The 23,453-nt window shown below is 56.0% G+C and overlaps 9 protein-coding genes across 9 annotated transcripts; 3 read left to right on the top strand and 6 right to left on the bottom strand.

Moving 5' to 3' along the window:
- Positions 1–1,401: 1,401 nt before the first annotated feature.
- LMH87_003949 (uncharacterized protein) lies at positions 1,402–2,740 on the bottom strand (the record flags this gene model as incomplete). The annotated part of the gene is made up of 2 exons (XM_056195097.1): positions 1,402–2,429; positions 2,503–2,740. 2 exons carry the CDS (start codon positions 2,738–2,740, stop codon positions 1,402–1,404), a joined length of 1,266 nt encoding a protein of 421 aa, XP_056048759.1.
- Positions 2,741–4,764: 2,024 nt separating this feature from the next.
- LMH87_003948 (uncharacterized protein) lies at positions 4,765–6,804 on the top strand (the record flags this gene model as incomplete). Its single annotated transcript, XM_056195096.1, has 1 exon — positions 4,765–6,804. The coding sequence occupies one exon, from the start codon at positions 4,765–4,767 to the stop codon at positions 6,802–6,804; it is 2,040 nt and encodes a 679-aa protein (XP_056048758.1).
- A 1,292-nt stretch (positions 6,805–8,096) lies between these two features.
- LMH87_003947 (uncharacterized protein) lies at positions 8,097–8,532 on the top strand (the record flags this gene model as incomplete). Its single annotated transcript, XM_056195094.1, has 2 exons — positions 8,097–8,151; positions 8,207–8,532. The coding sequence occupies 2 exons, from the start codon at positions 8,097–8,099 to the stop codon at positions 8,530–8,532; spliced, it is 381 nt and encodes a 126-aa protein (XP_056048757.1).
- Positions 8,533–9,806: 1,274 nt separating this feature from the next.
- Positions 9,807–12,820, bottom strand: LMH87_003946 (uncharacterized protein; the record flags this gene model as incomplete). The annotated part of the gene is made up of 5 exons (XM_056195093.1): positions 9,807–10,342; positions 10,400–10,681; positions 10,747–11,212; positions 11,758–11,814; positions 11,948–12,820. 5 exons carry the CDS (start codon positions 12,818–12,820, stop codon positions 9,807–9,809), a joined length of 2,214 nt encoding a protein of 737 aa, XP_056048756.1.
- A 2,001-nt stretch (positions 12,821–14,821) lies between these two features.
- Positions 14,822–16,229, bottom strand: LMH87_003945 (uncharacterized protein; the record flags this gene model as incomplete). Its single annotated transcript, XM_056195092.1, has 2 exons — positions 14,822–15,613; positions 15,666–16,229. 2 exons carry the CDS (start codon positions 16,227–16,229, stop codon positions 14,822–14,824), a joined length of 1,356 nt encoding a protein of 451 aa, XP_056048755.1.
- Positions 16,230–16,917: 688 nt separating this feature from the next.
- Positions 16,918–18,912, bottom strand: LMH87_003944 (uncharacterized protein; the record flags this gene model as incomplete). The annotated part of the gene is made up of 1 exon (XM_056195091.1): positions 16,918–18,912. One exon carries the CDS (start codon positions 18,910–18,912, stop codon positions 16,918–16,920), a length of 1,995 nt encoding a protein of 664 aa, XP_056048754.1.
- A 1,392-nt stretch (positions 18,913–20,304) lies between these two features.
- LMH87_003943 (uncharacterized protein) lies at positions 20,305–20,627 on the bottom strand (the record flags this gene model as incomplete). Its single annotated transcript, XM_056195090.1, has 2 exons — positions 20,305–20,567; positions 20,618–20,627. The coding sequence occupies 2 exons, from the start codon at positions 20,625–20,627 to the stop codon at positions 20,305–20,307; spliced, it is 273 nt and encodes a 90-aa protein (XP_056048753.1).
- Positions 20,628–21,296: 669 nt separating this feature from the next.
- On the top strand, positions 21,297–22,083 carry LMH87_003942 (uncharacterized protein; the record flags this gene model as incomplete). Its single annotated transcript, XM_056195089.1, has 3 exons — positions 21,297–21,573; positions 21,629–21,757; positions 21,836–22,083. 3 exons carry the CDS (start codon positions 21,297–21,299, stop codon positions 22,081–22,083), a joined length of 654 nt encoding a protein of 217 aa, XP_056048752.1.
- Positions 22,084–22,299: 216 nt separating this feature from the next.
- LMH87_003941 (uncharacterized protein) lies at positions 22,300–23,346 on the bottom strand (the record flags this gene model as incomplete). Its single annotated transcript, XM_056195088.1, has 1 exon — positions 22,300–23,346. One exon carries the CDS (start codon positions 23,344–23,346, stop codon positions 22,300–22,302), a length of 1,047 nt encoding a protein of 348 aa, XP_056048751.1.
- Positions 23,347–23,453: the final 107 nt, after the last annotated feature.

Genomic DNA, 23,453 nt, shown 5'->3' with positions numbered 1-23,453 from the left:
GCGGTATAGGTGAGATGCACAAGCTGGCGAGACGAGGTTTGCGCGGAGGACTGAAGCAATTCGACGGGGTTAATTTGGCCTAGCCGGATTTTGTGGTAGATTTGGCGCAGTCGGTAGATGTGTCTCAGAAGCTGGTTCCGCATCGAACAAAGATTGCGGTCACCAGTGAGCTTGCGGCCGCAACGTCGTTTGCTGGCGCGGATGGGATGTGTCTCGAAAGACGGGGCAACGGACTCTCAATTCACCAGCGAGTCGGCGACAAGATTGAAGAAGTTGGCCGTACGTTGAAAGAAGAAAGAAGAAAGACGGAAAGAAGAAGATTGTGACGAGTCCGAGATCCAACTCGGCCGGCGTAGGAGGGGTGGTCTTCAACGGGAGCTACCTTGCTAGTCAAAGTATTGTCTAAGAGGGCGGACTGGCTGCGACCCCGGCCCACATGATGGAGGAGTGAGGTGGTATTGGATGGCAGACGCTCGAAGCTAGATAGAGGCTGGCGCAGATGATGGGAAATTTAGTGGGCGGAATGGAGGAGGGCTGGGGAAAGTCGAGGGCACTTGGGCACATTACGGAAAACCATGGGACCGCGGCGCATGAGACCGCGCCGGCATACATTTTGGAGACGGCGCGGTGCCGAATCTGGAAGGTCCAGGTATCAGTATGTTGGCAGCCCGGCCTGCGCCTGGCAAGCCTGAAATTCTGCCAGGGGCCGATTATCCGGTGAGGGGGGGAGAAGAGGGACACTACGCATTTTTTTTTTCTCTTTTTTTTTCTCATTTTTTTTTGGGGCGGGCTTCGTATACCGAACTCTGTGCTCCTCACCTCTTTAGCCATGCGGGCTTTTGTGAGGCATGAACAAAGACGCAGGCAACGTGCTCGTCGCCTGCATCCCCCCACGTGCGCAGTGAGATGGCTTAGGAATGGCGGCGACATGATTCGGGGCCGCGCTGCCAGCCCACCAGCCCACCAGCCCACCCTTGTCGCCCGCGCTGCAGGGATGGCAAGCCACTGAACGGATCAGCCGACGCCACCGGGTGCACAGAGGCCGGGGGTACCTTGGTGTGCTTGGGTAGGCTGCGTGGATGGTGTGGGCGTTGATAGCAGGCCGCTCGAGGTGACAAAATAAAAAGAGTTTGAAAAATATTACTGAGGATATGAGAATTACCTGGTTGATTCAGTCATTTGCGCATTATTCTTTGTTTTTCTATGATTTTGTGGTTGTATTGTAGACGTGAAAATAAACGTAAACGTGAATGATGACTCTGTTTCTATCGTCGTCGTATCAAATGATGGCCAGTACACGGCCAATATGCCACAAAAATGCCACGGCTATTTATTTACATATCCCTTCGTGTAATACCCAAAAGCCCAAACTTGTACAGCAGCAACAGCAAGCCGCTTTATTTATTTGGAGGGCGCGTAGCCCTTGGGAGGGTGCAGGCCGTCGGGCACCTCGACCGTGTCCTCGTAGTACGTGGGCGCCTGGCTGTTGGCCCAAATCTCCTTGACGCGGGGGTGAATCTTGCGGCCGTTGGCGGCATCGTCCAGCTTCAGGTTGGGCGCGGGGAAGCGCTTGTTGCCGCCGGCGGTGCTGAACTGGCCGGCCTGCGAAAAGTTAAAGTACATGCCCTGCAGCTGCTCGGGCGACGACCACTTGCGCAGCTTGTCGCCCGTCTTGGCCGCCACCATCTCGTACACGTTGGCGCCGACGTCCCAGCGGCCGAGCGTGGGCAGGTCCCAGTTGGCCGAGGCCGTGGCAATCTCCGAGTAGTGGTTGTAAAAGTTGCTGTCGGTGGTGCCGACGAGCTCCTTGGGCACGGCGTCGCCAATCAGGACGCCCAGGATCTGGTTGCGGTTGGCGTACGTCTCGTTCTCGTCAAAGGTGAGGAGGACGAGTGTGTTCTTCATAAACTTCTTGTTGTCCAGCAGCGGCTCGAGGAAGCCGCGGCACCAGGCGCCGGCCGTGGTGACGTCGGTGTCGTGGCCGTCCGACGTCATGTTGGGGGTGATGAACATCCACTGCGGCAGCTTGTCGTCATTGAGATCCTTGTGGAACATGGATCGCGACGTGTCAATCATGGACAGGTTCTTGATCTGCGACAGGCGGCTCTCCCAGTGCGCGACCGAGTCGTGCATGATGGCCGGGTTGTGCTTGCGGACGTAGTCGTTCTTGCCGTTGTTCTGGTTCTTGAAGCCCATGCCCTCGAAGCCCGAGTAGGGCATGTCCTCCTGGTAGTGGCCCCAGGAGACGCCGCGGTACTCGAGCAGGTCGATGACGGTGGAGATGTTGCGGGGGGCGCGGATGAAGTTGTCGTTTTGCATGCCAAAGTAGTCGCCGGCGATGGAGGCCATGTAGTTGGGCTGCGAGGGGTGCGTGACGGCAAAGTAGTTGTCCAGAAGGATACCCTTTTTGGCAAAGTAGTTGAAGTTGGCTATAGAAAAAAAAACACCAGGTCAGCATTGTGCATCTACATGGCGATTTTGCTGGTTGTCACTGCCACGTACGGTCACCGATGGACTTGTCATAGTTTTGGTTCTCAAAGTAGATGATGACAAGACGATCAAAGGCCTTGCCGGGGACGTTGCTGGTCGGGCTGGACGACTTGGCCGTGGCAGCAGCGGCGGCGACATCCTGGACGCCGGTGGCCGTGTAGCGAGTCTCCCAGTTGTTGGCGGCGCAGCTCTTGTCGGCGGCGGCGAGGCCAGCCAGAGCGGCGAGGGTGCTGACGATTTCGAAGCGCATTGTGGTGGGATGCGATACGAAGGACCAAGGAGTGAAAAGAAGAGGCAGTGGTGTGAGTTGACACTGCAGGAGGCAAGGCGAGGGTCGAGGGCTGAGGTGGGTGGGCAAACACGCATTACATATAAACGAGGGTGCCGTGGTGTTGCTGCGGCAGAAGCTTTTTGGGCGATGCGCCGAACCACGCAGCACGCTAGCTGGGCCTAGCAGCGGTTTTCTGGAGGGCTCCGCCACGTTAAGATAGAACCTAGGTAGCTTTAATTGCAGTTTAGATAGGACCTGGACTGGGCAACTGGGTCAGCCTCGCTTTGGTCAGACTACATGCGCGGGCTTTGGGTGGTCAACGGTGGCTGCTATTCGTCGCATGCTGCCAGTTTCCACACGGCCCATTCTGGGACTCGGTGTCTGCCTGCGGACGGACGGGAACTGTGGTTCTTTGGCAAGCAAGTACCAGCCAGTAGGTAGTTGCCTTGTAAGCTATGGACAAGGGTCTATTGAGGATGGCTACCAGTAATGGGTAGGTAGATAGTCATCTGCCAGGTCATGCGTCTGCCAAGCATTAGAAAAGACGGGGAAACGGCAGAGTATTATCTCATTGTTTGTCGGACTTAATTTATATATCCCTTCTTTTCTACATCTTTTCTCTTGCCTTTTCTACTCGAAAAATCTGATATCGTGCATTGTTCCGTCCATCTTCTTTCTTGCAGCCAACCCTACCTACCAGTAGGTAGGTAGTGCCTGTTTGTTCACTGTCCCTCCCCAGCGCTCCCCTGTCAATGTCTTCTCCACAAGCTGATCCCCCAAAAATACTGACATCTCCACAGTGTGCTAGCGGCCCCAGGGCGCAGGGCCAAGCAACCACCAACCTGCCGTCTCAGGAAGCGCAGCAGGTGCACGTGTGTTGGCGACTTGCTGCTACAGGACCCTGCATGTTCGATGTTTGACTTCATTCTCTGCATGAAAAAAGCCGGCCAAGTCTATTATTTCCTTGACCCGTCGCGTGCGTGCCGCTCTTCCGGACGCCTCGACGGAACAATGACCCGTCTTGGTACACCGAGCTCAATCGTCCAGGCCACGCCACTGCTACCGAGTAAACCATGCTGCTTCTGACGTTATCTACGCAACCACGCTCTTCGCCCTGCATCGTCGGCCGCTAGGCCAGCTGAGAGATCCGTATCCTACCTCACAACGTGCGAGTACACGGCCGTATCCGCGCAGGCACCCGATCTGACGTCTCTTGCGTCCTTTTTTTTTTTCGTTTTTTTTTTCTCTTCCTAGACTATTGCGCCATGAAACATTCCGCAGCTCCGTGGCGTCTGCACTGGCTGCACACCATCGACGAGCCGGTCATGGTACACAGGCCAAGACGGCGAATCGATCCCAACGTTGCCAAGCGGTGCCGTCCGATTGACTGATGGTCTGTCCTGTGGCTGAATGGGCGCCAGTCGACAGGCTTCTATTTCGTAATTCCGGGCCTCTCTGTGGATGGACGGCCATGGTCATCCAGCATAATTCCCGTGGCCAGCAAGCCTGCCCCTTGGCGCCCAGCCGGTAGCTGCCGCACCCCAGTTCAAGAAGCTGAATAGATTGATGGTCTGAATCATGACAGCGCCAAGTCTAAGCCGTCTTGGCCTACCTACCTTGCACTGACGCCAGCCTTTGTACGTAACATTGTACCAGTAGCCCAGGAAAGGTCCCAGAACAGGCCAAAAAAAAATCAGCGTGTCCAGCTGCCCCAATAGGTAGGTGCCCAGTGGTGCCCAGCTGCCACTAGTTAGCCAGTCACCAGTGCAAGCTTGGCCCGCCTGAGCCAATCTCTCGCCACCAAATTGCCAGCGCCACATCCAGTCCAACCTCACGGCTCCTACCTCGCCTCATCGCATTGTTTCGTTTTGCTTTGCTTTGCTCTGCTTGCTTTCCTCTGTCGCGCTGCGCCTGCCATTCTCGCCAGTGCTGCTCACCTCAATACAGCCACAGAGCACCACATTCGGAAGCATGCAGAACTCGGTCCCCTCCTGCCGGCTGCCATGAGTGATGTCCCCCGGCAGCCGCGCCACCGCGATGGCCTGCCTTACTCCTTGAATCACCGCCCTCACCGCGTACTCTGGTCCTGCTGGCAAATTGCCATCTTTCTTCTCCTTTTTGCCGTGACGATACTTGGTCTCACTCTCATCCCTTTCGGTATCTCCAACAACGCTTCCCCAGGTAAACATGGCCATGACGACGAGCATCAGAGCCAAGACACTCATCCCGTCGATGAGTCTCAATCAGAACCTCAACCCACAACAACGCCACAGCATGAAATACCTTCTAGCCCACGTCTTAGAGACCCGTCAGAATATATCTTGGACATGTCATGGGACCACGATGCTGCTCCGACCACGCGCGAGTACAACTGGACCATCACCAATGCTGATCTCAACCCGGACGGCGTGTACCGTCCGATGTATCTCATCGATAATCAGTTCCCAGGTCCACTTGTCGAATGTAACGATGGCGACACCATCGTTATTCACGTCCACAATCAAGCCGTCAACTCTACCGCCATCCATTTCCACGGCCTCTTTCAGAATGGCTCCAATTTCATGGACGGCACCGTCGGCGTGACCCAGTGTCCTATTGCACCCAAGTCCTCCTTCACATACACTTTTACAATCAATGGCCAGTCTGGCACGTATTGGTATCACGCACATCACAGTGCTCAAGCTTCAGACGGTCTGCTCGGTCCAGTTGTCGTTCACGCCAAGGACGAGCGCACCACGCTGCAGGAGCTTGACTACGACTCGGATAGAATCATCATGGTCCAAGATCACTACCATAACCTCACCTCCGAGCTGCTGATGGACTACCTTCAGCCAGACATGGAAAACGATGAGCCCGTCCCGGATAATGCCCTCGTCAACGGACGCGGCGTCCGCGACTGCGCCGACTTTCCCGGCTGGCGATGCGACACCGCCAATGTCTCCAATCCCGTCTTTAACCTTGCGGCCAATAAGCGCCACCGCTTGCGCGTCATTAATGTTGGCGCCTTTGCCGAGTTTCAAATCCAGTTTGATGAGCACCCTTTTTACGTCACCGAAGTCGACGGCACCGATGTTCATCCAGAGCCCTTTCACAGGCTCAACATCTTGCCCGCGCAGCGATATAGCGTTGTACTCGAAACCAACATAACTACCGCCGAGTCCTTCTGGATGCGCTCTCGCATGATTACGCACTGCTTCACAACCCGAAACAAGCGCCTCGTTCCTGAGCTGCACTCCATAATACGCTATCAGTCCAACGAGACACCCTTGCCGCCTGTCGCAGCGGAGCCCGCCAGCAAGGACTGGCCCGAGGCCATCGAGGTCATCTGCCGCGACCTCAATGTCAGCGCCCTTCATCCCGTCGTTGCGCAGTCTCCGCCGCCCGCCGACGAATTTGTCTTTATCCGCGCCAACTTTATGATTGGCGATTGGGCCCTCGCTCGCGGCTTCTTCAACGGCTCGACATGGCACGCCAACGCCACGCATCCGTCTCTGCACCGCTACCTAGATAGGATCGGCGCCGCTGACGCCGCCAAATCCCCCAAGCGGTCGGCCGCCATGGCTATTAGCGACACGGTATTTGACCCAGAGCACGAGTATGTCCTCGAAACAACCGGCACGCGCACCATTGACCTGGCCATCAACAACTTTGACGACGGCTCCCACCCGTTCCACCTCCACGGACACAAGTTTTATGTCCTCGTCCAGGGCGAGACGGGCTACCCGCCTGAGGAGCATGAATTACCTGCGTATTTGAAGGAGCACAGCCTTTTGGAAAATCCTGTGCGTCGCGACACAGTCACCGTCGAGGGCTACGGCTGGGTCATTATACGCGTCGTCCTCGACAACCCGGGCCTCTGGGCCTTTCACTGCCACAACACCTGGCACTCCGAGTCGGGCATGGTGATGCAGTTCCTCGTCGGCAGCGACGTCGTGCGGAAGTGGACCGTCGACGAGAAGCAAAGGGATATGTGTATGCGAGACGGCGTCATGACCGGCATGCGGCCGTCGGACGATATCTGGTTCGGCCAGATTACCAAGTAAACCAAGTCTTCAAAAGTTGCAATACGCTACAAAGGCATGACAAAGCAACTCCAAAAAGTCGGGGGGGGGCGGGAAGACGTTACAAAGACATCACCAAGTAACCTAAAGCTTGGCAAATAAAAGGACGGCTCAAAGGCACGAGTCCTTTTACCTGTGCGCGCTGTATAAAGCATACCCGCCCGCATCTTTCAGCGCTGCTGTGGCACATGAATAAAGGCCTGTCTTTGGATTGCACAGAGCGTTTTGAAACGACAAATGTGCGAATTTGAGAACTCTTGAAAGCCACCCGACGAATGCCACCATGGACGGTGCAAACCTTTTAGTATAGCCTCGTCATGTCAAAGAGTGAAAGATGTTAAATAGGCCACATACTCTGTATCATCTATTGCTTTCCCTTCCGTCTCTCTCTTCCCTTCAGCATCGTTGCCTTCCCTCAGCTGCACCACCAGATACCACGGAAACTCCCGTCGATATCGCATAATCTTGCCCCTTGACAATCTCCGTTTTTCTTACCGAGCTCTCTCACTGGCAATGTCGCCCTCTCCTTCCTCCGTGCAGGCCACGGCGTGCTCCGTCTCAGGACATTCAACGCCCTCGTCCTCTAGACCGTCATCCTCCTCAACTCAGCCAGCACCGTCCTCCTCCTTGGCACTGTCAACGCATTTTTACTCCCCTTCCTGGCCGGGAGGAGCACTGTCAACACGCCCTCTGTACTCTGGACAGTCAACGCCCTCTTCCTCCGTGCGCGCCACTGCGGGTTCCTCTTCAGGACAGCCATTGCCTCCGGCCTCCGCAGCACAGCCTACGACCTCTTCCTCCTCAGTGCGGACACCGTATCTGTACGCCTCTAAATGGCCAAGAGCAAAACTGTTAGCAGGCCCTTCCTACCCAGGACAGCAGCCAACAGACTCTTACACCCCAACGCCGCCGACATATTCTTCCTGCTTGTTGCCAGCGCGCTCTTCGCACGTGCAAGCTTTCCCGCCCGCCATTTCGGAGCTCATACACTTCTTCACCGCCAGGCAGCCAGAGGAGGTTCCTCTCCCTCCCTCGCCGCCGCCGTCTTCCCACCCCTCCGCGACCTTCCGGGGCAACCTTCCGTACAACTACAGCAACCTGCCCAAAATTGGCCCCAACCCCGCGGCCCCTGCCGCTTGCCGTGCGCATCGGTGTAAATTGCACGGAGTAGAGGCACGTGAGAGGTTGGCGGCGGAGCAGCTCGCCAGAGGGCTCTCTCCTCTGCCTCCTGCTCCTGCTTCTGCTTCTGCTTCTGCTCCTGCTCCGGCACACGAATGGCGACGCAGGTCGTCGCAGCATCGCCGCTTCCGTCCGCCCTCGACGAGTGCGGTCCGCCGACACCAGGACGCTCTTACGGCGCACCAGACGGCGGCACATGTGTCAGAGCAGAAGCTGCCCGACTACAAGACACCGGTCTACGTGCTGGACAGAGTGCCGGTGGGGCTTCCGCCGCCTCCGCCGCCGCCGGGCCGCACCGAGAAGTACCTGTACCCGATCCTCTGGATCCCCGGCCGCGAGGCCCACATGCAGCCCTTTTACAAGTCTAACGAGGTGTCCGGCTTGTTTGGCCGGGGGGGCTTGCTCAAACGGCCACCCCTGGCGACGCCGATGATCAAGACGGGCTACTGGCACCCGGCCCGGTTCGGCGGGGTCGACTGCTACTGCTGGTGCAACGTTGTCGGCGAGCGGGAAGTGGAAGCAAGAGTATAAGGCTGAAGACCGCCGCAACGCCAGGCCCCACGCCTGCGCTGCCCCCTGCGACGGGCTACCGTGCGTTCTGCGAGCATGTTGATCGCACGCATCGTGGAAAAACCGGCGGCGCCAACAGCTCGTCGGAAGCGGAAGCGGAAGCAGAGGCGGCGGAGCCTAGTGACGACCCCGAGGAACCTTCAACTCAGGATGGAGAGGAGGTCAAGGAGGACAAAAAGGGCAAGGGAAAGGAGAAATGCAAATATACAGGTTGCGTGTCTCCTTAAGATCCTACATCCCTCGTGCTCATGGAGAGCACCGCTCGAGCAATGATGCAAACCGGCGTTTGCTCGTATCGTCATTTGTTCGGGACGGGAATTGGAATGGACAGGGATGACTTGAGAGCAAAGAAGATGCTGATGGGTTATTGACACCAAGCTTTTGGACGTTGGCCGGCTCTGTGGGCAGCACGATTTTGTAGATTGTCGTCTCAAGTCCGAAGTCGAATACTCTCTCGTCTTGAATGATATCCGCACTATGAGGAAGTGACTGCCTTGATAGCAAGTAGGTGAAAATCGAACAAGCCACTCCGTTCATTTTTGGCTACTTTGCAATGAACAAGACACCGCACTATCACCATGCTCATCAGTCACACTGGACACAATAACGGGGCCTGGGAGGCTGTTCGTTCTCTTCATCGTCAGCAACTGCAATTTTCGGTCTTGAGCTGGTGGGCTGGGACAAGGGTTGCATCCAGAATGAGCCAGTGTTAGCGATTATTTGATGTATCTAGTCTTTGAAAGTCTTTTCTTCTCCAGCAATCCCTTGGTCTTTTGTTTTCTGTTGTAGACCCCCAAACGCCATCTCCTGGCTTTGATACAAAAAGGAAACGGAGAAAATCCCAGCATTGAAAAAATGAAGAGGGTAAAATCAGACAAAATCCCACGTGTTTTCCTATTTCTATAAACTGCTTCCTTGTCGACCCTTCGCGCCAGTAAAAAGTAAGTAATGTATAATCAGTAGCGTTTGAATGAAAGAAGATACAGAAAATGAATCCATTCTCTATAAAAAAGTTCAGTGCTTCCACATTTTTGTATAGCTTGTGTTTGTTTCTCTCTTTCAGAACAAACAAACCCGCACCATCCGTGCCAGGAATGACGGTGGGGAGGGGATATAATAAAGTATGAAAACGCCAGAATGCAGGTTCTTTTTGTTTCAAGGCACAAGTACAAGGCTCTCGCGAGCGCTTCACATCTTCTCGCAATAGATGGGTGAACATAACATGGTCGCCCAAATCAGGCTCTTTTTGCAATGTTCACACCGGGATTCACGAATGCTCGACAGGCAATGTCGCTGATTCGTCGAACAACGTTGGTGGTGCCGCCCGTCACCTGCGCTTCATCCATAATGAACTTGGACGCCACCGCCAGGCGGCTTTTTGGGTCTGTCTCGTCGAGGTGCTCTGGCACAGACGTTCCATAGCTAGGTCCAAAGTTAGGGGACAAGTGGCGAACCACAGCAATTGAGTAGAGGACGTCACGGTTCTCACGACCATCAAGCAAACGGCGTAGCCTGCCTAGGACTTCCTCTCGAGCTTGTTGGGATTGAGACGATTCGGGGTTGTCGCGGTGTCGAATAAAATCGGCCAGATTGTACCAAAAGTCAAACTGACGTGTCCTTTGAGTGTCCGAGTCGGCTACTGGGGTCGATAATGGGTTGCTGGGTAGATACTCTCCACACAGCAAAGTGTCTACCACCTGCAAACGGCTCCTAGCTTCGGCGCTGTCACCCTCCGGCGGCAAATTAACCCGCATGGATGTGTTGCTGCGCTCTGGGGTTTGATAAGCCGTACAAGCAAGCTCCCAGACAATTCTTGTTTCCAGAATACCTGAGTATGCCATTTGCGCATGGTCATTGGCCTTGACAGCTTCGAGCACTTTAAGAAATGAAGCCATCTGTTCCAGCAGCGGGGGGTGCTTTGGAAAGGACATGATGCCATTTTCGGCGAAATAGTACCAGGTAGTCTCGAAGAAGCCAGCAAGCGCAGTGGCATACATTTCGTGATAAACTTTAGTTATCTCGCTGAATGTCTGCTCGCTGGCGGGAACTTGAGGCGGGGTGGGAGTGGGCCCAAGGGAGTCGATGATTTCGTGAATCCTCATCTTGGGAGCTGCAGCGGGTGTCAGATGTGTGATCGGGTTAAAAAATGCTACATAGAGTGGCTATTGTACTCACCTGGTTCTGGTAACCGATGATCCAGTGGTTTGTTTGCACCGTGATCAACGTGTCGAGCGGGATCAAACGCAGTAGAAGGCTGGTATGCCCGTGGAGCAGGAGTGGTGTTGGGGGGATATTCGTATCGAGGCTCGGCTGTTGTAGGTGTTCCTGAGTGCGCCGTTGTGACTGAGGTCGAATGGTAGGCGGGGTTGGGAGTTGGGCTGGCAGTCGTAATAGGAGGGTTGGAGCTGGACGGGTACGACGTCGGAAGGGTCGACGACTGGGCCGCGTACGAGTTCAGCTGACGGCCGTTGCCGACGACTGAGCCAGGCGAGTTGGAAGACGGGAGCGATGCGGTCGGGGAGGGTGCAGGCTGAATAGAGCCTGGCTGAGCTGCGGGCTGCTGGCGGAAGATGGGGTCGTAGCCGAGACAATCGCGTTTCGACTTTTTGCAGTTATTGCAGGTGGGATGGGTTTCGTCGCACTAAAAGTAGGGCAAGCCGAAAGACGGCGCAAGTTAGTATGCCGCGTCGGAACAGGAAAAGAAACCAGGTTAATGAAGGGAGGGTGTCGAGGGCTGCTGTCATGCATCGTGTCTTGGGCCGTCAGTGGGCTGCAGGTTTATTTTGGTGGGGAGCTCGAGGGCGTGGTGGCGCCCCATTTGCTGACGGAAGGCCGACCCAGCAGCCTAAACCTGGGACGACTAGGTATCTTGGCAGCGACAGCCTTGCCCGCCGTCAAAGCATAGCTGTCCCATCACCAAGCGGCCATTCAAGATTAGATGGTCATGCATTGCTGTGTCATACCGCGGCTTGACGAGTTTGAAGTCCTGCGTCTCGGGTCGATCGAATCCTTGAACGGACCGGGGCATCAGACTCCACTTGGAGTGCCAGGTTGACGGACAAAAATGCATCCAGCATGGCAGCTTAGAGCATGGGAAAGTGAAAAGTATTGCATGGTACTGGCGCTTGAATTGTGTAATTGCTCGGTAGACATTGGTAGGGGCCGTAGTGAATATTGCAAACTTGCCTTGATTCGTCGTTTTCTGCAGGTCAGACAGCCCGTCTTTGTTCGTCGCTTGATTTCCTGCAGTTTGCATGTGGTTAGCCAGGAAGCAGAAACAGGCGCAGGACTCGGGGCAGCAGGGCAGCAGGGCAGCTTCGTGCAATGATGGAGCGTTTTGGCGAGCCTGCCGCGGGTAGCAAGCGAGATGACCAACCTTTTTAGAGCCTCTTGTTCCCGACAGGCGAGGGTCGTGGGGCAGAGGGTAGCGAGACAGCTCAGGGTGTAACCCATAGCCTGGGGTCGAACTGGCAGAAGCGTGCGCGTAGTACGACTGGCCAGGAGGAGATCCGGGCTGCAGAGGCCCGTTGATGGAGTGTGGATGAGCGCCGGGCTGCGGCTGCTGCTGGGTCAGGGCGTCAATGGTGCGCATGCTAGGCAGCGTGACGGCATTGTGGCCATTGCTGTGAGAAGCACGCTGGGCATCGGGAAGCTGCGATACCGCGGCCGTCGAGTACGACGCGAATTGGGTCGTGGGAATCGTCGAGGGTGGAGGCGCTGGTAAAGCCGTGGGCTGGGCCGCCGGGCCATGTGCGTCGGACTCGGTGCGGTAAGTCGTAGGATGGGACGAAGGGGGAGGATGCGAGGGCGATGGAGCAGCAGCTTGGCGGCCGAGGAGATGGGCATGATTGGACATTTCGGTGTCGACGGGCGTCGGTGAAGCCTGCACTGCTCTCGTACCGTTGAGGTCGCTTCCAGGAACAGCTTCGGCGGCTGGGGCAGGCGCGTCAGCTGTGGTGGCCGTGGCCGTGACTGTAGTCGGAGCAGCGGCAGCAGGAGTAGCGAAAACCGTCGAAGTCGAAGTCGAAGTCGAAGGAGTGAAGTCGGCCGGCTCGGGGCCAGAGCTTGTCGCAGGCAGGTGCGAGGCCGGAGGCGTAGACGTGCGAGGCTCTGCAGCAGTCGTCGGAGGAGGAGGAGGAGGATGACCAGAAGTTGGCAGCTCTGCAGCAGAGACATTCGACGATGCCGGGGCAGTGGAGGAGGTCACGGTACCAGCATCGCCGTCACCAGCTGGATTATCGGGCGCCATTCCTGGCCAGGGTGGTCCGGGGTGTGTGTGTTTTCTGGCTGGATTAAAATGAGAAGCGTGTTATGGAGCCAAGTGTCGACATGGGCGAAAAAGCAAAAGGCGCCCGCCCGTCTACCTAGACAACGACACAGCACCGGCAAGAAACAAACAAAAAATTATGGGAAAAAGGGCACCAGCAAAGAATTATAACAAAGAACGAGAACAAGAGCACAGATGAACAAAGGGCAAACGATTGGAGAGGCCCTTTGGCCGATGGGCCGGGAGCAAGGGTGGTGGGTGAGATGGCTGGCGCCCGAGCTTGTGGTGGTCGAATCAAGTTGCGTTGGTGATGTGAGGCAGAGGCAAGGAAAAAAAAAAAAAAGAATTGAACCCAGAGGCAACTCATGGCGCCGCCGACGCCGCCGCAGCGCCGGACTTGGCAGGTGCAGGCAGCCTTGGTCGAGGCCGTGCGTGTATTTCTAGGCTGCCAGGCCCCGGCTACAGGCTGCACTAGCGATCAGCTGGCTCCTCTGCGAGCACTGTATTTTGGGTGACGGGCGCTGTACCAGTACGGTAGGTAGACTTGCAGGCAACTATCTGGTACCTAGGTACGGAGTACATATTCAATCCTATTCTTGCATCCGTCCAATGAAAAATCTTGCGACTCTTCTTTACTAATTAGTGGCCTGTTAGCGGAGTCTGATTGTTGTTATTTTAGTTTTTATTTTTTCGCTTCGACAGTAAAAGCGCCCATGCACATCCCAGCTACAGCAGAACGAACCAGCTACCAGTATTGTTCAAGGAATCTCGACCAGGGCAAGGAAGGGGGGGGCCAAAAAAAAAGCTTCCCGGGGGACCGCGTCCGTTCCGGTACAGGGGTCTCGGTGCCGTAATATTCGTGGCATTGCAGCCGTCTAGTTAGCTACCGCGCTGGGCAGTGCTGGCTGGCTGGCTGGCTCACCAACACGAGACAGAGCATCTGCCAGTAATCACACACGACACACACCCTCCATCTTCTTACAACGACGTCAAAATAAGCCTCTTGCTGGGCCAGCCAATAACCGCGGTACTCCACCTCTTCAACTCCCCTTTTGACAAGAAGAAGAAAAGAACCTCTGGTCTGATTGCGGCATGGCCGTTAATCTTGCTCAATCCCTCCCTCTCTCTCTCCCTTCCTCCCTCTGCCCAGCTCCATTGATATGCGGGTAGCGGGTCTTTCCTTCCATGTTAGCGAGGGAAGCTTGGCAGCGGCCGCTCTGAGCCGAGCCTTAGCGCTTCCCCATTAGCGCTGAGGCTGCTCCCTCCCCGTGCTCCGTCCAGCTGGGACTGTTTCATCAATTGCCGTAAAGTGCTTGCATCACCCAGTACAAAGCATTTAGTAACTGATTCCGCCCACTGGCTACCCCATCCTGGCCTCGTAAATTCCCACCCTTTCCTTGTCGGCCCGCAACAGAGCACCGCCAGCAATGTAAAAGAGATCATCCTCCCTGGCCCACATTGCTCCGTCGCTTCCAAAGGGGCTTGGGGGCCGGGGGCTTCCAAACTTCCAAGGACATTCTATAACCGCTGTCAGGGGGGGGGCATGGCGGTCCCCTGCATCCATGTAGCCTTGCCGCCACCCTGGAAGAAATGCAACCAGCATTAATCTTTGCCACTTTATTCGTGACTCGAGATTATGCATGTATGGATCGCTGGACATTCTTTTCTCTTTCTCCGCAAACGCTTGTGCGCGCTTACCAGCCAGTATCAGCCTTTCATCTCCCCATTATTATTGCATCGCAAGCAACATCTCGCATGCCCCCAGTGGTCAACTAAAACTAGCATGTAAAGCCCAGGCATTATCTGTTTCATTTGTGTAATTTTCCTTTTTGCCTTCTTCCAATCCAAAAGATATGTCTCTTTGGTCGTTTATCTAAACGGGCACTGGCAACAGCGTCTCCCATCGCCTCATGCGCCTTGTGTCCAGGTCCGCAGTGTACAGTAGCCTGGCATCGTTGCTCCCAAATCTCAAACATGCCCATCTCAACGGCAACGGGCCTGCATTCGCTTCAGGGCGTCTTTATTAACCCCCGACTCCTTGCCGTCTGCGCCACCTGCCCCCGGCACCATCCACGGACTCGCGTTGCATGTTTCCTTGCGCTTGTCATACGTCCACGCCAGGCACCACTTGCCATTCTCAACCTCGCACTTGCGCTCGCAGTCCGCCGCCTTCTTCACCATGCCCCACGTCTTGATCTGCTTGTCCGCGCCCGCCGGGCCGACGTGGTCCCGGCCTGCCGTCGCTCCCGCCGCCGGCCGGAACAGCTCCATGAGCTCGCCCCAGCGCACCGGCTTCGTGGCCGCGCCCGCCACCCTGCTCACCCGCGTCGTCGCCGCCTCGGTCCGCAGCGAGTGAAACGACAGAATCGGCGCGCAGTACTTATCGTACGTGACGCGCGTCTCCTCGGGCGACTCGCCGTTGAAGTGGTGCGCGTACCGCTCTTCCAGGTAGATGCCGAGCTTGAGAAACGTCGTCGCCACCAGCTTATCGCCCCATTTCTCGTCCAGCGACTCGAGGTACGCCTGCCGCACGACGTCCTTGCGGCGAAAAAGGCGCCGCATGGCCTCGCCGGATATGATTATGGCCGATCCGCCGTGCGCAAACCGGCCGCGGAAGTCGCCCACGGCATTGCCGATGTAATGGGCATTGTCAGGGTTCAGGTGGGACAAGAACAGGTTCAGCGTCGACTTGATCACAAAGGTGTCGTCGTCCAAAATGAGATACCATTTTTTGTTAGGCATCGTCTTATACATGAGCTCCATGCCCGGCGCAAACTGCATCTCGTTAGTGTTTTCCCGTAAATCGAAGCAGTCACAGGCAGCATACCTTGAGCGCATCCAGCTCCCAGCCCACACTGCGTCCAATTTCCAGCGCCGTCTCCTCATCGCCCGCCACAATAGCACTTTGTAGCGTCTGGTACTTTTTGAACCTATGATGCGCCCTCCAGTCCCCGTCGCCATACTCCCGCACCGTCTGGAGCACATTGTGCACCGGCACGCCAATCTTTTTGGCATCCTTGTCGTCCACAGTCGTCCAGTCACCCACCACGATGTAGTCCTTGCCCTCCTTGCCCAGCAGGCCGCCGCCGTAGCTCCCTTGCAGCGCGGCCAGCTGCAACGGCACGCGGTGCCTGGTTCCGTAGCCCGTCTTGATCAGGTATCCCACGTCCTCGCGCAGGTCGAGCTCATACCGCGCCGGCAGCCGCAACCAGGCGTCCCTGTCCTCAGTTGCTGTGCGCACGGCGGCCGACGCGCGGGCCGCGTTGAAGCGCAGCGCCAAGCGAATCGAAGAATCTGGCGGCAGTACAATGTATGCTATGCTTAAAAAGACGAACCCTAGGAGTGCAATTTGAAGGAGGCGCTTGCGCAGGCGCCTTGGTATGTTGAGCATTATGTGTGGTGGACCGCCGTGGTGTCGAACAGGGGTATGAAGAATGTGCGTTTCAGAGGGCCAAATTCGCCAAAGCTTTTCGATATTTACGAGGTAAAGAGAAGTTTGGATGGGTTCCAATGTATAAACTCATAAATTGTCCTGCCGTGCAAACGATTTACCTCTTTCTGTAAAAGTCCTTCGTGAGCATGGTGCCGCTGGGCTAGGGGGGTCGCCTACGCGAGGCTCGCGTATCGACAATGTCTGGCCTGTGACCGGCGACTCCTTTGCCAACTCGAAGATTGTTTCCGTATAGGCTTTGATAGTTCGAGAATGAGCAAAACGTCAATTGGCCACAGTTTTGTCGTCTACTGCGTTGAATTGTCGAAGATGAAATTGATGGCCTGCGCAAAGATTAGGAGTACAAAAAGTTTCGCTGACTCATCAGTTCAACCGACTTACAACCAGCACGTCATTGTGCAAATCAAGTTTACACAAACCAACAGCCTAGCAGAATTAAAAAAAGCAAAAGAAGTACTACTCTGAAGATGCTGTTTATCTACTTATGCAAGTATTCTAGCAGAAAAAGAGTTTGTTATGTCCAAAAACGGTGATTATGTACGTCCTAGAGGTCTAGGCTCTCGTCCTTGTACACCTTGCTCTACAAACCAACACGAATTTTTATTCCCACCGACACGGTCCGAACTCTTTACTTTTCCAGTTCGTAAAACAAAAGATACACCTCCTTCTGCATGCTCAGGACCTCGCCGGTCTTAGCTTCGCGGACCTTTTCATCGCTCACTCGCCACCAGCGATCTAGATGCTGCTTGGCCCGCTTGGGTTTTGTGCGCTTGATGCTTCCTGTAAGCGAGTGCGCAGCTTGCGATTGTGGTTGAGATTGGGGTCGCAGTTTTGGTGATCCCGTCTTGCTACCGCCGTCATACTTTCCCGAGGTGAGCCGTGACAGCGCCGACTTGGTGGACGCGGCGACAGATCGCAGGCTGCTCGTGTCGGTGTCGCGATCGCGGCCGTTGATGCTAGAGCTCATCTTTTCCGGTACTGCGGATGAAGGTACACTGCGCGGGGCTTGTGCAGGTACAGAATCTAGGGAGGGCGTAGAAGAAGCTGCGGTGGAGGTGGGAGAAAGAAGGTCGGGAGTCGAGGTGGCGGGGCTGTCCGCATGCTTGGCGCGTATGACAGGTGTAGAGAGGGGCGTGGGCGTCTTGCTATAGACTTCGGACTGCATGAATGTGTTTTGGTTGGGGAAGTGCGGTGGCACATTTTGCCGCCTGAATGCTTCGTAGTGGCCGCTGTTATGGCCGCCGCGGTGCGTTACCATGCCTAGGAGCTTATACCGGCGCTGGTCAGCCAACCCTCCGAGGGGCAGCTGCTCGGGGAAGGAAACCTTTGCCGAATTCTTCTGTGTCATTTGCCCAACGCCGTAGATGGAGCGCGATAGGTGAATGGCAAGAATCTTGGGGAAGATGGTCATGCTCGTCGTCTTGGCGATGCGGCGCTTGGGTGCGTAGCGAATGTCGCCAAGGTCAACACCTTCAGGGGGCTGTTCCGGGTCGGTACGGATGGCCTCCTTGAGCTTGGCGATGCTGTCGAGGGCGTTTGCCTTGAATGATTCCGACGTCGAGCGCGAAACTTCATGCTCGAGGTTGGCCACCGTCTGTACGAGACGGCACATTTCACATTTGAAGTCGTCAATGTATTCCGTCTTGAAAATGCCGTCGAAGCAGGAGCTCAGGGACGTAGACATGACCTGAGGTACCGCCAGAGTTATTGTGCAAAAAGTTTCCTCTCGGGGCTTTGTCTTGTAACCACACGTTTGGCATTCGAGATGAGACTCATATTTCCCCTCCATGGGGAAGCCGTCCTCCAGCTCGATGGGCAGCGGCCGCGTCGAGGTTGGCAACGCTGTGTTGGGTAGCAAACTATCCGTGTCTGAATTTGTTTGGGAGCTGGTTCCGTCGCCCGTAGTTCCGTTTGCGACAGGTGCGGCGAGACCATTCGATGTGCCATTTGTCGCAGTCCCCTTCTCGTCCTTTTCGTTGTCGCTCTGCTCGGCATTTGAATTCGTCGCAGAGCTGCTGCCGCTACCGCTACCGCTGCCGTTGACCGCCGACCGCGCGTGTAACCTCGCTCGTTGGCCGGCGTGGTACTCGTCCTTTAAGCGCTCGGCGACAATCTGCAGAAATTCCTGGGCGTCTTGCTGTTGCCTGCTGATGCGCTGTTTGAAGGCGACTTCGAGGACGCGGACAAACGGAAATGGGGAAATGGCCTTTTTCGCAATGGGTCGTTCGTTGAGGTGGTCAATCATCTCCTTGAGCCCGTGCGTGACGAGACCATCTTGCAGACCCTGGAGCTTCCACAGGGGCATCTCGCCGCCACCACTGGCGTCCTCCTCGGGCGAGCCGGGCTGGACCAAGTTGGCGTAAACTGCTGGGTCCTCAATGCGGCGACGGTGCGTCTCGCGGATCAGGTAGATGCGCAGGTCGCCCAGACCCGCAAGAGCCTGGAGGACCGAGTTGATGAAGCAGTCATTGGCCTGGTTGCGCAAGCCGACAATGGTCTTTTTCTTGGAGCTGGTACCATCGTGGTCAATGGCAAAGGTCGGTCCAAAGACGTAGATGAGGGCTGCGGCCGCGAGCGACGCCCCAGCGGCGTACGACACCACCGTGGCCGACTTGTCGGGCATTAAAATATGGTTGCTGTCGTTGCCGGTATGTCGTTGCCGCTCTGCGAAGCGCCTCAAGAGGAGAAGAGAGGAGTGAGGGCAGATGTGACGCGCTCGGTTTGAGTCGGGATTAGCGGAGCACGAGGAGCGCTGACGCTGTGCTGATCATGAACGGCCGACCGGCAAATGCGAGATGATGATGCTGCGCAAGCATATGTTGATTTATCCCGTGTCTGCGCGTGCGACGAATATTTATGTAATTCGGGGTCGCGCAGCCAGCCAAGACGGCCGGGCGTAGGCAGACGATCGACTAGGCGCACAGGTACTGCCCTCGGAAGTGGACGAAGTGGACGAATTGGGTCGGATCAGATCGGGTCGGGCGGGAAAGGGTAAGGACTGGAGGTATTCGATCAAGCAGAATAAGATTCAACCAGATGGCGCTTGGTAGAGACGCACAGCCCCGCACGCCAGTCTCTTTGTTGTTGTCGAGGGGAGAAACTGACGTAGAGGAGCGTCGCAGAAACACAGCCTGGCCGAGACGAAGGGGGGGGGCAACTGGCGGCTGTCGACTGTCTAAAAGGTACTGGTGACGGGCGCCGACGGCAGCGGCGTTTTCTTGCTGGCGGCCGTAGCGGACTTGACTTTGGCCCGGCCAACTCCACCGCCAACTCGTGGCAGTGCGACCTGCATACTGGTATGAAAAGGCTTTACTGGCGAATACACGGAAATGATCATTGTCAAAGCAAGTCCTTCCGCAGCAGTTCCGCTGCTTTTATTCGCTTGCTCGGCTGTCAAACGTCAGTGGCATGACACAAACACTTCCGGGTGATCCACGAGGCACGCTGCACGACATTCTCGCAACCAACTACCGACATTCAACGTACATCATGCCTTGCCTAACCTCAACTAATAAATACAACTAATGTTTTCTCCATCCCGGACTCTCCGCATTTCATGCCGCCCGAAATGGCTGTGCCACCCTTACGCTACTGCTAGACAGTGCTAGCCGGTCCTATCAACGGCCGCACTCCAGCCACTGATGCAAAAGACCCCCCAGGCAGCCAGATAAAAATTAGCTACTACACCTGCTTCTGTCCTGGTCGCATCGCTAGCAGCGATGCTACCGTAACCTTGCACGCCATGTGATTGAAAACGCGGGGGATCAGCTTGGAGGTTTTGGCAAGTAAAGGCATAATCATGATCCATCCATGACGAGTGCCAACTCTAAATAAATGCAACCACGAGAGGCGTCCGGGGTATTCGGGCGCTGAAACAAAACTATGTTCCACAGGGTTTCCAGAACAAAGATCCTCCCGCCCATCCGGTAACTAATGGTAGCGACGCAGGCGCACGCAATCCAAGCCACACCGCCGATCGCCGCCGTCCCCTCCGGCAGCCTTTTACCTGTGTGTACTACGCCATGGCCATGGCATAATCAAGCGCCAGAGCAAGCTCAATGGTAAATCGTCGCATGCTGGGATACGACACGAGAGAATCTTCAAACCATGCCCCGAGACTGCGCAGTGTCTCGACCATTAGAGAAAATATCAGACAGGCGTGCTTTCCGTATGGGCCTTCAATCTCAAAGTCATCGAGCAAGTGGCAGATGAAAGGGTAGCCTGCCAGCGTAGACTTGCCGTCGCGAAGCTGTCTCAAAATTTCTCCCTCATATGTGTCTTTGTCCACGTAATAGCAGTCACCGCGCAAGGCCTTGAGCGCTACATACTGGTGTTCATGGCCGCTTCTTTTGTATTAAAGCTATGAAAATGTAATTTCTTCACAATGTGGCTGGAATGATATTGGAGCATTTTTCTAGGCAACGAGATGGCGACAGAGAAAATGTATGGCCTCGGTTCTCGTGATAGAGGCAAGGCGAAGACCTTCCCGGAACTGGCGTCAGCACTTCAGATTCTGTAGTGCAAGGTACTGTTCTACTGTACTACTGTCGTCTGTTTCTGAACCCAGCGAGCTGTTAAAGACCACCATAGTTCTGTACCTAGTGCAATTCACTCAGCTGTAACTACCATGTAGAGATGGTATCTCAGCACATGTGTGGCGTACGACCATGGAGTGCATCACGGATACTTTTCGCTGTGCGCAAATTCTTCACAGTAATTTCCATCCCATAATTGCCTTCAAATAAAAAAAAGCCGATATTCGAAGCATGTTCGTTCCATCAGCGGATCATGGGGAGGCACATGCACGTCGCAGCCTTATCCACTGGCACTAACAAAGAGGCTGCGACGGCAAAGAGTCACTCACCGGCACAACGCAGCATTCGCCAATTCTCATTGAACAATCAATAAGCCTGGCTTTTGATTCTATAGACTACTTTGCTCGCACAGCTGCCTTTGAATTCGTGCCTCTTTTCCTACCGTCTCTGAACGTCGAAACCTATCGGAACAATGAAGCTGGAGCTCCAAGACGTCGATTTTGCCGACGGCGGCCAACTCGCCCTCGTACAAGCCGCCGCCTCGGCCAGCGACGACCTCCTACAGGCCCTTCACCCCGGCCTGTCCTTTGACGCGGCCGTCGCGGCGTCCAAGGAGCGCTGGCTCAGCGTCTACGGCTTTGCGCCGTGGCACCACAAAAAGGTCGTCGATGCGGACACTGGCAAGATTGTGGCCGTCTCGCGATGGATGGTGGAGGAGGCGCAGCTTCCTTTCCTGCCCCCGCGCACAGGTGAGCCCTCACTTCCTGCTCCTACGCCTCTGACAGCGACTTGAGCGCCCAGCAGGTATCCCAGCAGGGGCTGTTATTCCACCGAGACAGAGACCCGCGACGCTCGACCTGGATCTTGCCATGCGGTTCGGCGAGCAAGCAGGCGCTGTATTTGATCGATGTGTCCAAGAGCGTCCTAACATGAGTACGTTGCAAATTTTCGGTTCCTGATTTGATCCCCTTTTTTTGTACGCTGACGCAAAAATGCCGATTCTCTGTGCAGCTCTTGACATGTGGAGTGTTCTCCCTGAATATCGCGAGTCGGACGCAGCCAATCTGATGCTAAAATGGGCGACCAAGTTTGCAGATGAGCAGAGCATAGTCTGCTACCTGGAATCTGGCCCGGCAGAATCTTCAATATATTTGAAGCATGGCTTTGAGAGCTTTGATACTATTGCGGTGTCGACCCGTGGAGGAGACGTAACCCGAGAGGCATTGGTGCGAGATCCCAAAGCTCGCACCGACATATAAGAGACTCTCCCAGAGCTACTGGCGACCATTCGTTTCCGATCTATTCATCACGTATTCAGAACGATGCCCCCAAGGAACCAACTTCTAAATTTACTATGCGCAATGTGGCCGAAGTAAACTATCTATGTTTTGCGTCCCGTGTTGTGGACTACAGTACACCCCATACAGCCACCTCTCCTGACCAGTCCCAGATCCATCCCCATCCCATGTTCTCAGTTACAGTAAACCCCGTCCAACCACCTCTCCTCGCCAGTCCCAGATCTGTCCACTCCATACCCCTCCGCTCACCCACGCCGCCACCGTCTCCTGCTCCGTCTCATCGCCATAATACGACGTCGGCACCTCGTACACCTCCACCGTCATCGCTCCGTCCGGATCCCTCTTCTCCCAGCTGTCCGTCTGAATGTCCTGCACGTCATACGACACATCCATCAGCATCACGCGCATCTCCTTTCCCGCATCAAACTCTTCGCCCTTCTCCTGGACCCCGGCCCCCGCCGCAAAGTACTCCTCCTTCATGTCCAGCACGCCGACGTTGCGCGGCCGCGCCAGCACCACGTCTGTCAGCCGCGGCAGCCGCGCGAGCCCCTCCCAGAGCTTCTCGTCGTCAATCTCGGCGCCGAAGAGTACCAGGCGCCGCAGCTCCGGCCACGCGTTCCAGAGGTCCTCGGTGCGCAGCCGCGGCGCGCGGCTCGCCGCCAGGTTGAGGTTCGGGTACTCGTGGAGGCCGACAAACTCCTCCAGGCGCTCCAGCTGCGCGAAGCCCTCGCGGAGGATCTCCCGCACGCCCAGGTGGTCCACGACGGGGTGCAGCGTCGCAAACGGCATGCGCACCACGAGCCGCCGCAGCGAGCCGCCGACAGCGTAGAACAGCGCCCGCACCAGCTTGGCCGTCGGCACGTCGTCGAGCAGCTTCCGGTCAAACGGCGCCAGGAACATGGCCGCCAGGCGTATGTCTTCCCGGGGCGCCGTGGCGGTGTCCTTGGTGGCGGCCTGCAGGCATCGCAGAAAGGACTCGGCGCGCCGGCGGGTGTCGAGGTAGAGGCAGCGCTGTCGCAGGAGCCTCTGCGCCTGCTTGCAGGTGATCCGGCTGGTAGTACTCAGCGCGATCAGTGTCTTTGTGGAGATGTGAGAGGGTGGTAGGATGGTATCGGCGTTTGGTGGCACGACGCAGTCCACAATCTGTAGAATGAGTTCTGGTAGCAGCCGCGCTCGGTTCGCCGCCGGCGGCACGACCTCTACACAAGGCAATATCGTCTCCATCTGCTGTCCATTTGATTACAAAGAGAATAGCATTTATGCGTCATTGGTCCATTGGCGAAGAAGTGAAGTTGATGGAGGCACAAGGAGGTGCTATGATGTTGACAGGC

Source organism: Akanthomyces muscarius, chromosome 2 (genome assembly GCF_028009165.1).
Source record: "Akanthomyces muscarius strain Ve6 chromosome 2, whole genome shotgun sequence".
Lineage (NCBI taxonomy): Eukaryota > Fungi > Ascomycota > Sordariomycetes > Hypocreales > Cordycipitaceae > Akanthomyces > Akanthomyces muscarius.
This window is presented reverse-complemented; position numbering and strand designations above follow the sequence as displayed.